Source organism: Protopterus annectens, chromosome 12.part0 (genome assembly GCF_019279795.1).
Source record: "Protopterus annectens isolate FY-2018-M chromosome 12.part0, PAN1.0, whole genome shotgun sequence".
NCBI lineage: Eukaryota > Metazoa > Chordata > Ceratodontiformes > Protopteridae > Protopterus > Protopterus annectens.
This window is the reverse complement of record NC_056746.1, coordinates 454,245,986-454,261,999: the sequence shown is the minus strand read 5'-3', so window position 1 is coordinate 454,261,999 and position 16,014 is coordinate 454,245,986. Positions and strand designations below refer to the sequence as shown.

Below are 16,014 nucleotides of genomic sequence, written 5' to 3'. Positions count from 1 at the left end.
TGTACATAGCATGGTTTTGGAATTATTTATGCAAATATGAACAAACAATATTTGACGCGTAGAGCCATCAGCAGGAGTTCACTACAGATGCACCTGGAGGTGTCACCCGGATGTAATGAGTTAAGTACTTTTTCACCTATTGTTAAGCGCTTGCTACTGTGTTCTATTAAAGTTTAATTTCTTTGCGCATGTGGTAGTTAGACTGCTGACTTCTGCATTACCCATAGGTTTGTGGTCATGCATGTGTGATATGGAAGAAGGAACAGGCAATCTACTTTCATCTCCCTAGCTTAGTAAATTCCATGTATGGTGGTGACTGTTAATAGGATCAGTATAGGGGTTGGCTACGACTTATATGCCTAGATGGATTTTAGTTTCAAAGCTTACTGTGGAAAGATTATTACTGCATGTACTTTTATATTTAAAACTGAAGTGTTCAATGGAAGAGGTACACAAGTGCTTTAAGCCCTTTCTACTTTTTTGATTATTTTTATACAAGCTAAGAACTTTCTTAACAAAATAAGGTTATAGGCACACTTTTGCCATTACTGTGTATATGACTGCATACATTTTACTAAGGCAGATGTCGACAGGACATTTTGCTTACTAAATCCACTCTTCCTTGTAGGGAAAATTGGTTCATAGAACTGAAGAGAACATGGATGATGCAAGTCATGTAAGGAAGCCTTGCATATGTCTCAGTAGGTTGCCTTTGTTTGCAAGTTAGCAGATGCTGCTTTTACCAGAAGACATTAATAAGATGAGGACAACCAAATGTTGCAATTTAGTGTTCCAGTGACCTCTTCTTCAAGATGTTTCTACGCTAACCATACTTGCACATAACTGCACTTTATCCATAATTTTAGTGTAAGTTTACATGGAAATGATATTCCTAATGCGAACAACATAGTTCAGGTATTAGCAGAGACAAGTATTTTTATTTTCTATTTGTCCTTAGAAAGTTCCCTGACGTTTTCTAGGTAGTATAAAAGTTCTTGACACTTGCATAAGTAAATAAAAAGCATCAATGTTGTCTGTGGTGGAGAATCACCTAAAAAATATTGCGTTTCATGGCTGTTTCATCCTTAGTTGACAAGAGAGCAGATGCTATGGTTGCAGAATCCCTTCTCACCTTAAATTACTGTTGTTTTATGTTATGCTGTTTTGTCTCTTAAATGTTTAAGTGCTAATATTGAAGTTATTGTATTCTACTTCTGCATATTGGTTAATTGGTATTTGTGCTGTTTTTTTTTTTTTCTGTTAGGCTGCTAAAGTTATTCAATCTGCTTTCAGAGGACACTTTGAAAGGCGGAAGCATCTGTTGGGTACAAGCAGCACACAACTGCCCATGTCTTCCAGCACTCACAGCGTTCAAATGAAGGTAAACTTCCAGATTTTCCTGTCTGTGTTTGCAAGCTTCATATACTCATGCATACCATATTCAAATGTGTAATGTTTTACATGGATGTAGAGATAAATGTTCACTGATACCCACATTTAATGCTCTGCTGATTTCATCATGATGATCAAAGAAAATGCCTTTATAGTGGTGAACAGATGGCTTGGAGGAATTTTTTGACATATTGCCAGTAAAGCTTTCCCTTTGTGGTTAGTTATTCAGTTTCCTTCCACATTCAAAAGACATGCGGTAGACAGATTGGCAACTCTGAATTGTTCATAGGTTTGTGTTCAGTACATGTGTGATACTGAAGAAAAACCTTTTATTTATTTTATTTTATTTTACATTTGTTGACCGGGCTAGTCCAGCTGGATATATGTCCATTTTCAGTGGAGGCCCGGGGAGAAAAGCTCCACAAATTACAACAACATAAAAGGTCAAGACAAAGACAATAACAGTATAATTTGGTACATAAGAAGTTTTAACAATTATAGTACAAGCCTAAGATTATATATTTTATATTTCAGCAGGAAAAAGAAAAAAAATTATCTAAGAATAGATGAATAAGACTAATACATTTGTATTAGAAATGTAGTACAAATCTTTATAACATATTACAAAATTAGATACACCTAGTAATTTATGATAAGAGATACTCAGGTCTCACAAAAACCTAAGAAAGAAAAACACTAGAGATCAATAGATAAAGTATAGAAGAACAGCAAACAAGGATGTATTTCTAGTGTTATTTAACACATAGGTTGTGATACTATATGAAGGTGTTTGATCATTCCAGAGTATATACTTATTTACATGAGAAAAAATCCTAAGGAAGGTTAAGCTCACTAAAAATTAGTGAGACAACACAAGATCATGATCATGGAAGGCTAGGAATTGTGGTAGTCTAGTTAATAGTTAGGTACTTAATCTGGGTTAACCTGATGATAGTTAGGTACTTAATCTGGGTTAACCTGATAATATACTTCCATTCTCTACTTGCCTAGTAAACTCTGTGGGTGGTTTCAGCTGTTCATGGGGTAACTGAAGGAGTCAGATATGACTGTACACATTGAATGGATGGATAGATGGATGGATGGATAAAATCTTCAAAAAGAATTCTATACACGCCTCTGCATACTGCCCTTTACATTAGATTTTCATAGTCAAATTACGTCCTTCTGTTTGAAATGTGATGCTCCTTTTAGATCCCTATATATTTTTATTGAATCATAGCAGTTATCCTGTCTACCACTCAATTCTATTCCTAATCTCCAGATCTTCCACTTTTATTACTTTGGTGTTTCCCCCTCCAAGTGGTCCATCAGGCCTGTCTGACAGAGTGAGACTGGAGTAAAAGATGGCATACAGGGAGGTGTGGAGGATTTTAGCATTGACTGTGTCATATGCACTGGTCTGGGGATTTTCCACTTAAGCCCTGATTTCCCTGATATGCTTGATGATGTAATTTAAGTGTGTAGTGGTGCCACAAGAGAGCCAACCTACCTACTTGGGTGTTAATGCCCCTCTGTTGCTTGCCTACCACAGATCCCAGCCACTGTTCTCAAAATAACTTTAGTGTCCATCCGAATCCATGACCTTTATGTGCCCCCAGCACATCCCAGATCCTTTCTCTTGAGAGAGGAGCAGGCATTGTATCATTATTCTTCTCTTCCCTGTCTTTGGCTACTTCATAACTAATCAAATCGAAGTCATTTGGTTTGCAGTCAACCTTTCATGCCTCTGATCCAGGGAGCAAACACTGTCATGTTTGTTTTATTTATTCCTTTTATCTTTATAATCAGATAATTTTATTTTGTAGATCCTTTATCTATTAGATGCAGTGCAAACCAGTACTTGCATAACAGAGTTTGACTTTCTGATTACTGAATTTCTGTTTTTGTAAACAGCCATTTTCTGTAATTGCTAGCTTACTTGGAGTTTACTCATGGTTACTGGTGTCTTGGTTTTCAGCTAGGTCTGTTTAATTTACAGGAATATACAGATTTGGTAAGGCAGAGTATCAGCTGGAGCTTCAATGTACCTGGACTAGACTTTAATATTGAGAAGGTAATGGATTTTTTGTGGACAATGCATCTGTCAGATTCAGTATCATCTGATAAAACAAAAGTAATTTTTATATGGAACTGAGGTATATAGGGGATTGTCATCTTCTAAATATGAAGAGTGAAATTAATTAGCAACTGATCACAAATGTAGCAACTATGAAGCTTTAAAACACTCAGGTATTCTTACACAGAATCCAGACGGTTCCAGTTGTAGTAAGAGCAATGGGTCTACAAAAAAAAAAAAGAATTTACAGTTGTACTTAGATATGCTACCAATACATGTAACCCTATATAAATTACAAACGGAGGCATTCCTGGGCACATTGTGGGTACTGAGAAGAGCACTATTGACTAACATCAAAGACTGAAACAATACTAGTTTCATTAACTCTACTCATACCCTGACTTAGGAATGGGGTCAATTCCACTCATGGTATTAGAAACCCAAAGGACTTGGAGAAATGAGAAAGAGAAAAAGCATAAGCATGAAATGATGATGGCTCACTAATTAATGACACAAATAATTTTGATATTGTTATAATTTCAGGGGTCCTCTGCAGTGTGTAAAACACTTGGTACCTTCACGTACAGCTCTTTGGCTCACATAAGGGCATCTTTGTGCTGCTTTAAAGCATGCACACACTAAACATCCTCTGTTCTTTCTAGTCACTCATCTATTTTGAATATCGTTATAACATGTGTCATTGGAAAGATCATAAGTTTAGCGCATGAAAAGTATAGACCTTCAAAGTGTGTTTAGAGCTGCCTGGTCATAAATGAGGGTCATCACAAATGTTGAGTGTTTTTTTTTTTTTTTTTTTGCCACAGACTGGTATACAGAGTTAGTAGTTTATGAGATATGGAAGAGATGGGGAGGACAAAGGAACTCTAAGAAATTGATTTTCTCTTTGCTGTCAGTCATCTGTTTGTTTCTGGTAGTAAGTACCCATGACTTTCCAGCATTGGAGAGAAGCTCCAGGCTTTCAGTGACATTCAGTGTCTGCAGTGAAAGAAGGTCTCATGCAAGCACAGTCTGAGTGATAATCTTCTGATGAAGTCCTGAGAGTTACAGGATGAAACCACTTAACCTCTTAATAAATGTTGAATATTATTGATTCAACTTCCTCCTTTTGCTTGCATAGTGAACTTTGCACCTGTTCACCTGGTATTCATATTGGTTGTGTGCTGATGGCTTTGCTTTGTTTTTGCTGTATAATCTAGAGAGCTCACAAAAGAGCATGAAAGTCATAAGGTAAGGGGACTGGAAGCCATTTTCCTGGTTCTACCATGAGGCCTACTGCTCCTATGGCTGTTTCCACTACCTTACCAAATGTCCGATTATGTGGTTGTGAGTGCCATTTAGACAACCACAAGAAAAGTGGGGATGTTTGCTGTTGCATCTTCAAACTCAAATGGCAAATTGATAGCTTTTGGTGAGTGAGGAACTGGACCTTATATCAGCATGACAAATGTCTGAGTCTAGACTCAGGCTGAAGGACTGACTTTGCTTACCTCACACATTCAGATGGTTCCTACTCACCACTAAAGGCTACATTGGTCCCTACCAATCCTTTTTACTCTTGTTTTTAGACCTAGAACCTTCTTTCACCAGTGAAGATTAGTGAAAAGTGTATGAGAGGATGCAAAAGAGAACATGATTCATCAGTTAGACCTGCTGCTAGTAAGCAGGCCATGCAGTGATCTTTCAGATCCAGATACCTCCCTTGGCATCTGCTACCTTCCTTGGCATCTGCTCCCACATTGTATGTAATTGAACTTATAGACTTCGGCTATCCTTCTGCCTTCTTCCGCTCCTCCTCCAATGGTAGCATGCTGGCAAAACTTAGAGGCATTCCTTCTCTGAGCATTTAACTGTGTCAGAGGAGATCCTTTTTCTTATTATAGGCACTAACAATCAGTCTTCTTTCTGTACCACTTCTCTAAACAAGCACCACTCCTGACGTCTGCCATGGACTAGACATAATTTTTTGTCCTTACCTTTAGAAGCATCTCTGTATTTTCTGTAAGCAAGTCCTCGGTAATTTTTCCCTTGAGTCTGTCATTAGTGATGGCTTTTTCTCTGTTTGAAAGTATCTGACTTCGTGGCCTTTACATAACCAGCAAGACAGACTACTGATACCAGTACTCCCTCCTTATTGGAAACCTTCTGGTAGAATCCTTTATTTCTTTTGCTCAGCAGGTCCCATTAAATTACAGTACTTATCCACTCTTCCCCTGGACAGAGTCAAAGACCTTGTTTAGACATTGACAAGCCTGTTTTCTTTTCTTGTATAAAAAAAAATGGTCAAATCTTCTCAGACATTTTTAAAGCAAAATCTGAGCTGTCTGTAGACATCTAAAGGGTGAAGAATTATTTCTCTGTCTTGGGAGTCTGGAAAGAAAGAAGGAAGCTAGATAGATTAGTTAAGAGTAAATTCTGAAATGACTGTCAGGGGAGGGCTGGCAGTGGGACATCTGGCTAATATCTGCACATGACATCCCACTGGGTAGTGCACTCAGCTGCTAGGCTGTCACAGTGCACTGTGCAGACTGGCTCAACACTGGCCTACATCTACTAAGGGGGAATGCACATGTACCTGCATATAAAGCAAGCTCAACAGGCATGGCACAGTACAGGGTAAGATACACCTGTGTGACAGTGCATATCCACAACCAATGTGAACACAGCCACAGCCACATATGGTTATCTAGCATGGTATTACAGTATATGGACTATGTGTTCTACACCATTCTTATATGTGCCACTCACAGACTGACCCTGCATATACTGGCCTGCTACACAGTTTGGTCTGGTGGCTGTCTGTGGTGTGGGACACGTGTGTTTATGGCCTTACAAACATGCACTCCACTACAGTACCATACAGTGGGGCAGCATGTAACATCTGATAGTAGGGAAACTAGAACCATGTCATCTACCACAGTCTGTACACAGGCTAAGGTACATATCAACACTACACACACTATCGACATTCACCATAGGTACACAGACCTCAGTACTGTATGAACATCCACAGAATGTGCAGGTAATGTCATGTAATGTAACCCCTAGTGTACATAACATGTAGCAGTCGGATATATCAGTGGCTTGTTCTCAGATATGATGCCACAATGTATGGTGTACAGCACATATGTACCACTTCATGCACGACATATGTACAAAGGTTGACAGAGGTGTGGCTGGGAGCACATACACAGGGCCAATATTGACATGTTACTGTGATAACCACATACATTTACAATTGTTACAGGGTTGTTGCAGTATATGTCCTTTGAGGGATGTGATGTCTGTGACTACCACAGCTTTCTCCATCTACTGACTGCAATCCTCACACTACCTTCAGCAGTCGACAGCTAGATGCTCTGTGGGTGATGCATGCAACCATGGACACAACACTGCCCAGGCTGCAGATGACCCTGCAGATGGGGATTCCCCATAAACATGGAACTGACATGGCAGGTATTGAGACATGTACAACAGCCATATCCACACAAACACTGTTAAAGCAACATTACTCTAAATGCAGTATAGAGGCACTTACAATCTGTAGTCAGGTCAGGCACATGCACTTCCTGTTTGTTGCACTGTTTCCACAGTGTATGTTGTTAGAGGTACACCGCAATCCATCTGAGATGCTGTTTGCCACACGACAGATCTAGTTCCTGCTCACAGTGGGTGAAAATGGCCAACACCATCATGATGTTCCTAGGTATTGGGTTGTGTTTCCATACAGTTGGCTATGGGAAAGTTACCACAGCTGTTTCACATACAATCAGCTAGGGGAGGGCTGTGATTCATACAGAGGCCATCAGCTGATCAGGAGCATTACTTACATTACACATGCTGCTGCCTAAGCAAAGCAGGTGTAGGTCTCCACGTCCACCTGAGAGGGGGTGGGGGATGCAGACAGAGGCAAATACATGTCAGGGAGGGGTGGGATGGTAAAATTGAAGCATGTTTGTGTCACTTACCTAGCAGCACAGGGTATCAAACCCCTGACAACTATGTAGTGCTAGCACAGTTGGATGCAATTATTGGATGCGCCACATGGGTTACCTGTTGTGGACTACTCAGAACATATATGTGATGGTGAGTGACATCTGCAACAGGGATACAGTAGCTGTATGGTAGGTGACATACATGTGCCTGTCGCCATGAACAGTTGCCAGCGTCAACACAGCCACACTCTCACAAGGACACACACACATTGACACACGTGGCAGGGCCAGGTGTACAACTCATTGATTGTGGGATTGCCACATCACATTACTGTGCAGGTATCCCATGCACCACACAGGTCATATAGGGGCTGTATGGGCGAAGGGTATAGGAAGGTGTCTGGCATCAGACAGCATGCTGCAGTATGCCCATGGGGTTGTAGGGAGTGTGGATGTGAACATCTGCAGCATGCAACACACACACAAACATACAGGGTGCCATTACTGACATGCATGGGTGCATGTCTGCACAGGTGTGTGGTGTTCAACTGCGCCAGATGGCTGTCCAAGGCTAGACGATGGGTGTACCTTGGCATCAGGCCACATGACAAAGGTCTGCATTGTGGCTCAGGGATGTAGTGTCTGCATTTGCCCACACAGGCGGGTATTGTATCCCCCATCTGGTCACCTGGGTGACTATTGTGTGTGGCCAATGCTGTGCATCACTTAACACGTCTGTGTTCCTTCATCCATGACATGGATGGTGTCTGGGATGTGCACACCTCCCACATGTATGTACAGTGACATGTGGAACTGTACCTGGGGTGTCCGGCCCATGTAGTCAATGCAGATTATCATCAGATGTGCCAGTCCTGCCCACCTGTGGTGGCACCTGGTAATGGCCAGCAGCTTTACCTTGCACCTACATGGAGTGCATGCTATCAGCATTCCTTGGTGTCAGTGGCATCTGTCTATACAGGCATGTTGTCAGGCATGGTATGTCCATTGTGGGTCACATGTGATGGCATCATAGGTGGTGCAGGTGTCCATTGTGGAACATGGGGGAGGTGCACTGTCTGCAAGTATGTGCATATTGGACAGGGTAACATGCCCCCTGTGGCCCACTGCTGTCACTCCATAGTTACTATCAGTGGCCAATATGCAGTGTACTACCCACATATTGGCTGTTGCCTAGGCATGTGTGTGTGTATGACACATGGGTTGAGAGTGTGCTCTGGGTAATACTGGGGTTGCTAACTGTGATTGCCAGGCCTTGATGTCACATGTCTAAGTATGGCTGTGCACCCTGGCCTCTCAGCCATATCACATGTGTTATCCCTCTACGGTGGAAATTGTGATATATAGTATGGCCACCATATAAGAAATATGCAAAACCCGCTCCAAATTGGCCATAGGTGTCACACAGTCACAACCACCTGTACACAGGATACAGGTTACACACACACACACACACACACACACACACACACACACACACACACGCAGACACACAAACACACACCTGTCATGCTTGGGAGTAGAACCCCTACCCTACTAGTGTATTACACTACAGCACTATGCAGTCATAGTACGCGCCACGGATATTACTGGAGAAGTCCTTGCCCAAAAGTGTATTTCACAATCACTGACATCAGCAGGATTGCCAAAGAAGGGCATTTGAAATGACTGAGAGAGAGTAGCCTAAAATGCATTGCTCCCTATACAGACAGTGACACACACACAGTACATCCAGAACTACCATGTGTGGGGATGGAACCCTACCATGGTTCTAATTCACAAGACAGCAGTATGCAGTTATAGGATGTGCTACGGTGATTACTGGTCTACAACCTTCCCAGAGGTGTATCCCTAGGTGCGTGACATCGGCAGCCTTGTCAAAGGTGGGTATGTGAAATGTAAGGAGTGTGATTACCTTAAAAGCATTGCTCTCCACACAGTCAGACATGCACGCATACACACACAGTTGTCAGGTCAGGGGTTAGAACTCCCAACTAACTCCTTATTCACACTATGGCCATACGATGTTACGGGACATGCTATGGAGATTACTGGGCTACGATCGTCCCAAAGGTGTATTTCAAGGTGTGTGACATCAGCAGCCTTGCCAAAGGTGGGTATTTGACTTGTAAGGGGTGTGAGTAGCCTAAAAACCATTGCTGTCTACACAGTCAGGCATGCACACAAACAAAGACACACACTCACACATGCACTTGCCAGGTTTGGGTTTAAAACTCCTACCTAACTAGTTTATCACACTATAGTGGTACACAGTTACAGGATGTGCTACAGAGTTTACTGGGCTACAGCCTTCCCAGGGGTGTATTTCTAGGTGGGTGACATCAGCAGCCTTGCCAAAGTTGTGTATGTGAATTGTAAGGGATGTGAGTACCCTAAAAGCATTGCTCTCCACACAGTCAGACATGCACGCATACACACACAGTTGTCATGTCGGGGGTTAGAACTCCCAACTAACTCCTTAATCACACTATGGCCATACGATGTTACGGGATGTGCTACAGAGATTACTGATCTACGATCATACCAGAGGTGTATTTCAAAGTGCGTGACATCAGCAGCCTTGCCAAAGGTGAGTATTTGACTTGTAAGGGGTGTGAGTAGCCTAAAAAGCATAGCTCGCTACACAGTCATTGACAGACAGACACGCACACATATGCACACACAGACTCACACATGCACAGTTGCCACGTCTGGGGTTTGACCTCTTACCTAACTATATTATCACACTACAGCAGTACGCAGTTACAGCATGTGCTACAGAGATTATTGGACTATAGCTTTCCCAGGGGAGTATTTCTAGGTGGGTGACATCAGCAGCCTTGCCAAAGGTGAGTATGTGAATAGTAAGGGGTGTGAGTTGCCTAAAAGGCATTGTTCTCTACACAGTCAGTGAGAGACAGACAGACACACGAACAGTGACACACACTCACACACACAGTTGCCATATCTGGGGTTAGAACTCCTACCTAACTGGTCTATCACACGACAGCAGTACGCAGTTATGGGATGCACCATGGAGATTACTGGCCTACAACTCTCCCAAAGGTGTATTTCACATTGGATAACCTCAGCAGGCTTGTCAGGGTACCACTATGGGGTGGCCGGTGTGTGCATGCCCCATAAACCATTCATGTAGGGATGACATGCCACAAACGGCCACACACGGGGTCATATGTCACAGGAACATGTATAGGGCAACTAGCAGACTACATCCTTGTACAGCCATGTTGCACAGCTGGCATGTGGACCACATAGTCTGTGGTGCTGACAGGTACTGGTCACTAGTAACTGCAGTGTGTGACATCTGCACCTGATGTGTTTGGGGCCCTTTGGCTGTATGCTGGGTGGGACAGACATGGATGGCTCCTTGTCATGGTCACCCTCTTCCACACATCTATATCCATCTACCTTTGGCTTATTATGGTATGTTGTCCTTACATATATGTCTGTATTCCTATCCACTGTGTGTGCAAGGCATGAGTGGTGCATACTGACATGTGTCTGCACTAACAATTGCAACTGCTGGATGTGTCTGGTCCACTGGTGTTTGCATACATGGCCTCCATGTGTTAAAGTGTGCGAGCATGCCCAGTATGACCTGTCAGTATGTTGATGACTGACATTGCATTCATTTCTCTGTGGGAGCATGCCAGTAAGGCCATCTGTTTTGCATGTGTGGATCATATTCTGTGGTTTGTACTGCACAGCTGACCTTTGTATTGTACACCGACAGGTAGCATGCTGCGTCTGCAGGGTATCCACCAATCATTTGGCATTGACTGTTGCAACATGTTTGCATAGCGGGGGGAACACCTGACTATTTCTATGTTTCTACAAAGGATTGGGGGGGCACCTGACTGTTACTATATTTCTATGTAGGGTGGGGGGGGGCACACCTGACAGTTGTACACATTTGCTAAGACTGTACTGGTATGTCCTGTAGTCCATTTCAGTCAGTAGTCTTACCTATCGTGCTGGCTAAGCCATACTGGTATACTACCGTTCTTATCTTTTGATTGCATACACATTAGTTTCTAACTTTCTAGCTGTCACAACTGACATCCCACTACCTGGCCTACTGTAGTCTGTCCATGTAGGCCTTGGTGGGGGTTACCCATACCCCTCATTCAGAGGCCATAGTACTGCATTTGTTTGTGTTTGTCTACACCTGTCCTGCTGGCTGTGACTGCTGTTGGGTATGTCACCTCCCCTCCTGAATGGCATGTGTGAGTCCCTTATCTTGTGGGTATCCCAGTACTGAGGGTGGTGCTGCAGGGCTGCCTATGTCAGATGCACATAGTACACTGCCTATGTATGGTTAGACACAGGTAGTGTAATGTTTGGCATCTCTTTTACTGTATGTGAGAGTCAGAGAGAGGTGCTATTCCCTGGGTCCCTCCGGTGTCAGAGTATGTGCTATGCATTGCCTCTTTGCCAGGGCATTGTGGGTATGCCTCCTTCTGCCTACTGGAGCAGGCTCAGGTTGTTTCTCCTCTGAGTCACTCTGTGCCTGTGCAGGCCTTGGTATTGGTGGGGGGCTATGTGGCCCTGCCCCTTGCTGCTCCTGCTGCAGCTGTTTCCGTAGGATCATATTGTGTACCATGGCACATACAAGGACAATTTGGGTACATGTAGTTGGTGAGTACTGCAAGGCTCCACCAGATGTGTCCAGGCACCGGAACCGTGACTTGAGCATCCCAAACACATGCTCTGTTATGATTCTTGTTTGTGCGTGTGCATCATTATGGAGGTCTTGTTTGGGTCTCTGTGCATTTCTGATGGGTGTCATCAGCCACGGCTCCAGTGCATATCCAGCATCCCCCACTAGGTGACCGTGTGGGATGTCCCCATTGGCAAATTTCTGGTACAGCTGCGTCAGATGCCAGATGTGGGAATCGTGATAACTTCCAGGGCAGCCAACACACACATTCAGTATTATGCCCTGGGCATCATACACGACCTGGCAGATGATGGAGGGGAAGCTCTTGCAGTTGATGTAGACCCTACCCTGCTCACCGGGTGGTGCTTTGATGCATATGTGCGTGCAGTCTATTGCACCCACTACCTCAGGGTATTCTGCTATTTGGTGGAAGAGACGCATATTGCTGGCCAACGCCTCACGGATGAGGGGGAAATATACATGCTCGCTGACATGTGCTGCCATGGCATCAAGGAACTGGTGGAGTACCCTAGATGCTGATGCCTGTGAGATCCCCATCATATCCCCAGTTGGCCTTTGGAAGGTACCTGTAGCTAGTATTCTTAGGCCTACACATACCTTCGTTTCCACTGGGATGGGTTCCCCTCTGTTAGTTCTGTGTGTCAGGCATGGCCGGCACAGCTCAACAGTTTGCTGTAGGAGGTCCCTGTCCACCTTGTAGCGCTCCTCTATCTCCAGCTCATGTAGCCCTTGGTAGGTTACCCTGGGTCTGTACACTCTTCTTCGTCTCCTCACTGTGGGTTGGTCAGCAGCATTCCCATCCTTACCACCCTCAGCCTCTTCCACAAGTTGTATGATAGCTATTGCAGCCCCTAACATTTTGCTGTTGTGAGTGTTAAAAGTTCCCCACTTGTTTACACCGGTGGTGTAGGGTGTAGGAAAACCTGGAGGGGGGGTGTTTGCATAGTTTATAGTGGCGTTCTGAGCTGGGCTGGTCTGCTGCCTCTGTAATTGGCTGGTTCCAATACATTTCACCTGGCAGCGAACCTAGTACCCCTTGATTAACTTCCTACTGCTGCTTTCCCTTCCCATTGCCCTTCTGTTTCATCCTGGGGGCACGCCGCACAATCGGTGTACTCCAATGTGCACACTGCTGCTATTTCCTGGGTTCACTTCCTTTATGTTCCTGTAGATCCCGTTGCACGGCATGCACATCCGCTTACACTTTGTCATACGTGCTGGGCAGGTTTAGACACACCCCCTGGCTTTGCTGTACTAATCTGGATGCAACCACGAGCCACATGGCTCCAATCCGCTCTCAGTATGCCTGATACAACCACCCATGATGTCACCTACCTCCTAGTCTTGCAGTCAGCTATTCATACTCTTACACTGTTGGGACCTGCCTCACATGCTGGGGAAAACTGAGATTCACTGTACTTCCCCTCATTTGCATAGGAATGCTTGCTAATGCATAGTTACATATGTCACACTGTGCCTCCCCCCTTAGCAACCACTATACACTGGCCAGGTTGTCTTTTGCCTGCCATTGACTTGCATGGTGGAATACTGATTTTAGTTAGACTGCTTTTTTTAGGTTTATTTTCTTATTTCCCCACCGATCCCGTTTGCATGCCACAGCCCTATGCTTCGATGGCCATCATCGGTGGACATATCATAAAAGTTGTATTTTGTACATTTTGCATTGTTTGCAATGCCAATGGCCTTCTACTTGGCCATTGGCATGCTTCCTCAATGATATGCAGCCTTTATTTGGAGCTGTCATAGCTCCTTTTTGGATTTTGCAGTACTGTACTTGGTTACTAACCAAGTACATTTCTGCATATTACACTAGTCCTGCACGTCCTGATTCCTGCTTCCTGGATGGCAGATTTACTTCATTTGCATGGTTTTCACCTGCAAATGGGGTAATTTGCATACGGGGGCTGGGAACATGCAGCACTACTGCTAGAGTGCTCGCGCACGTCAAACGAGCACATAAATGGATTGCTCGTCCACCATATTGGCAAAATTTCCTCTTATGCTAATAATGCATGCCGTGCAAGCTTTTGAGAATCCGGGGGAAAAAGTTAACAGAAAAAAGAGACTCAAGAGTTGGAAAAGAAAATTTCTTTAAATGAGCTAGATAAAGTATTAGGACAAGTAAATATAGATTCAGCTGCAGGACCAGATGAAATAGGGTATGAAATACATAAAAATTTAAGGGATTGGCAAAAAAAAAAAAAAAGATTTTGAATGAATGGTTTAATAAAGGTTTTATGTATAAAGAATTATATAGTGGAATACTTAAACTCATATGGAAGAAAAGGAAGATAGGAGGCAATTAAAAAAATGGAAATCAATAGTATAGGATAATAATGATTATATCATCTTTATGAAAATAAACCAAAAGAAATTTGAAACTAAAATGGAAAATATTATGGGAGATATGCATATATGTGTGTGTGTGTGTGTGTGTGTGTGTGTGTGTGTGTGTGTGTATATATATATATATATATATATATATATATATATATATATATATATATATATATAAAATATAAAGGGGAAGGGCTGTCAAAAATTATTAATGAGAGAGGGATTGTGGATGATATGTATAGAAAAGAAGATGCAAAAATCATGATAGGAGATCTTAATAAGTCAGTTTGGCACAACTGGACATGAAATCTTATGACTAATAATGAAAGAATATAATATAAGTGAGAAATTTTGGAAATGTCTATGGAGGTAACCTGTGCAGTTACATTTGCCATTCACTGTGAATTTTTTCACTGTGCTGACATCCTTGGTATCACTGACATCAGGGTACTGATAACCACTAGGCCCAAGGTTGCCAGCACTAGTACATCAGTGCTGAGTTCAACAGGGCTGTTCATGGTTTTGATGCAATCTGCATTCAAATCATCAGTGCTGAAGCCCCACTTGTTGATGTTGGCTCTGAACCCAGTACTAGGGGCTGTCAGTGTCATCGACTTGGCATCAGCATCAAGGTAAGTCATGTCCCCAACACCCTCAGTGCAGATTTTTTTTGACACCGCCTGTTCAGCAGGAAGACATGGTTGCAGTAAAACATAGGGGTTTTGGCTCTGGAACAAGTGCCTACCATAACAGCCTCACCCAAATACATCAGCCAGCTTGCCTCTTTGAAATACTCAACTTTCTCTTAGCAGGACCATAAACGGGAAGGTCTGGGGAATTCACAAGCAATTCACCTCCTAGCATTCTCAGGAAGAGGACGTGTAAGAAGAAACACTTAGACTTTCTTTCAGAGTCATCCACCCCTGCCATGGATCTTTTGGGGAGACTTCCCTCATTCTCCTTCAGAAGACTGCAGCAGAAAGAATCCTGGTCCACTAACCCCATGTCCCCAGCGGAAGAGATCCTTCAAGAGGCCATCCACTCTGGCCTACCAACAGCTGAGGTGGTCCTACCTCTTCATAGATTGGCCTTGGGCCTGGAAAGAACCAGACATGGTGGAACCCATTTCCAGGAAACCAGATAAAGTTTTCAGTCCTCCTAAAACAGACCTCACAGGAGTAAGGGATCCCTTGTAGACAATAATGTTTTAGAAGTTGCCACTAAATGAGAGGCTGCCAGGACTTCCAAGATGGCTGCACATTGAGTAACAGCTTAATTCTAGTTCTCCTAGTGTGAAAACAGAAACTTAGCAGAGAAAGCCAGTTGACCTAAATTTTTGGGTAAATTTCAGTATCTGTCTAGTAAGTGCACTACCTGCATGCCAGGAAAAAAGACGTACAGAGGGCCTGAATGGAATTAAGCAACAAAAGGTGATGAAGAAACACTGACTGGGAAAAATACTGCAGATATTCAGCAAAAAGCAGTGCAAGCTCCAGGTGTGACTTCCAGCAACA

The 16,014-nt window shown here is 43.2% G+C and overlaps 1 protein-coding gene across 1 annotated transcript in view; it reads left to right on the top strand.

Moving 5' to 3' along the window:
* IQCE (IQ motif containing E) overlaps positions 1-16,014 on the top strand; it is a 2,620,731-nt gene that overhangs the window by 2,164,589 nt on the left and 440,128 nt on the right. The window contains exon 20 of the mRNA XM_044089561.1: positions 1,265-1,381. Within this exon, the coding sequence (XP_043945496.1) occupies positions 1,265-1,381 (117 nt within the window). The remainder of the gene's footprint in view (positions 1-1,264; positions 1,382-16,014) is intronic.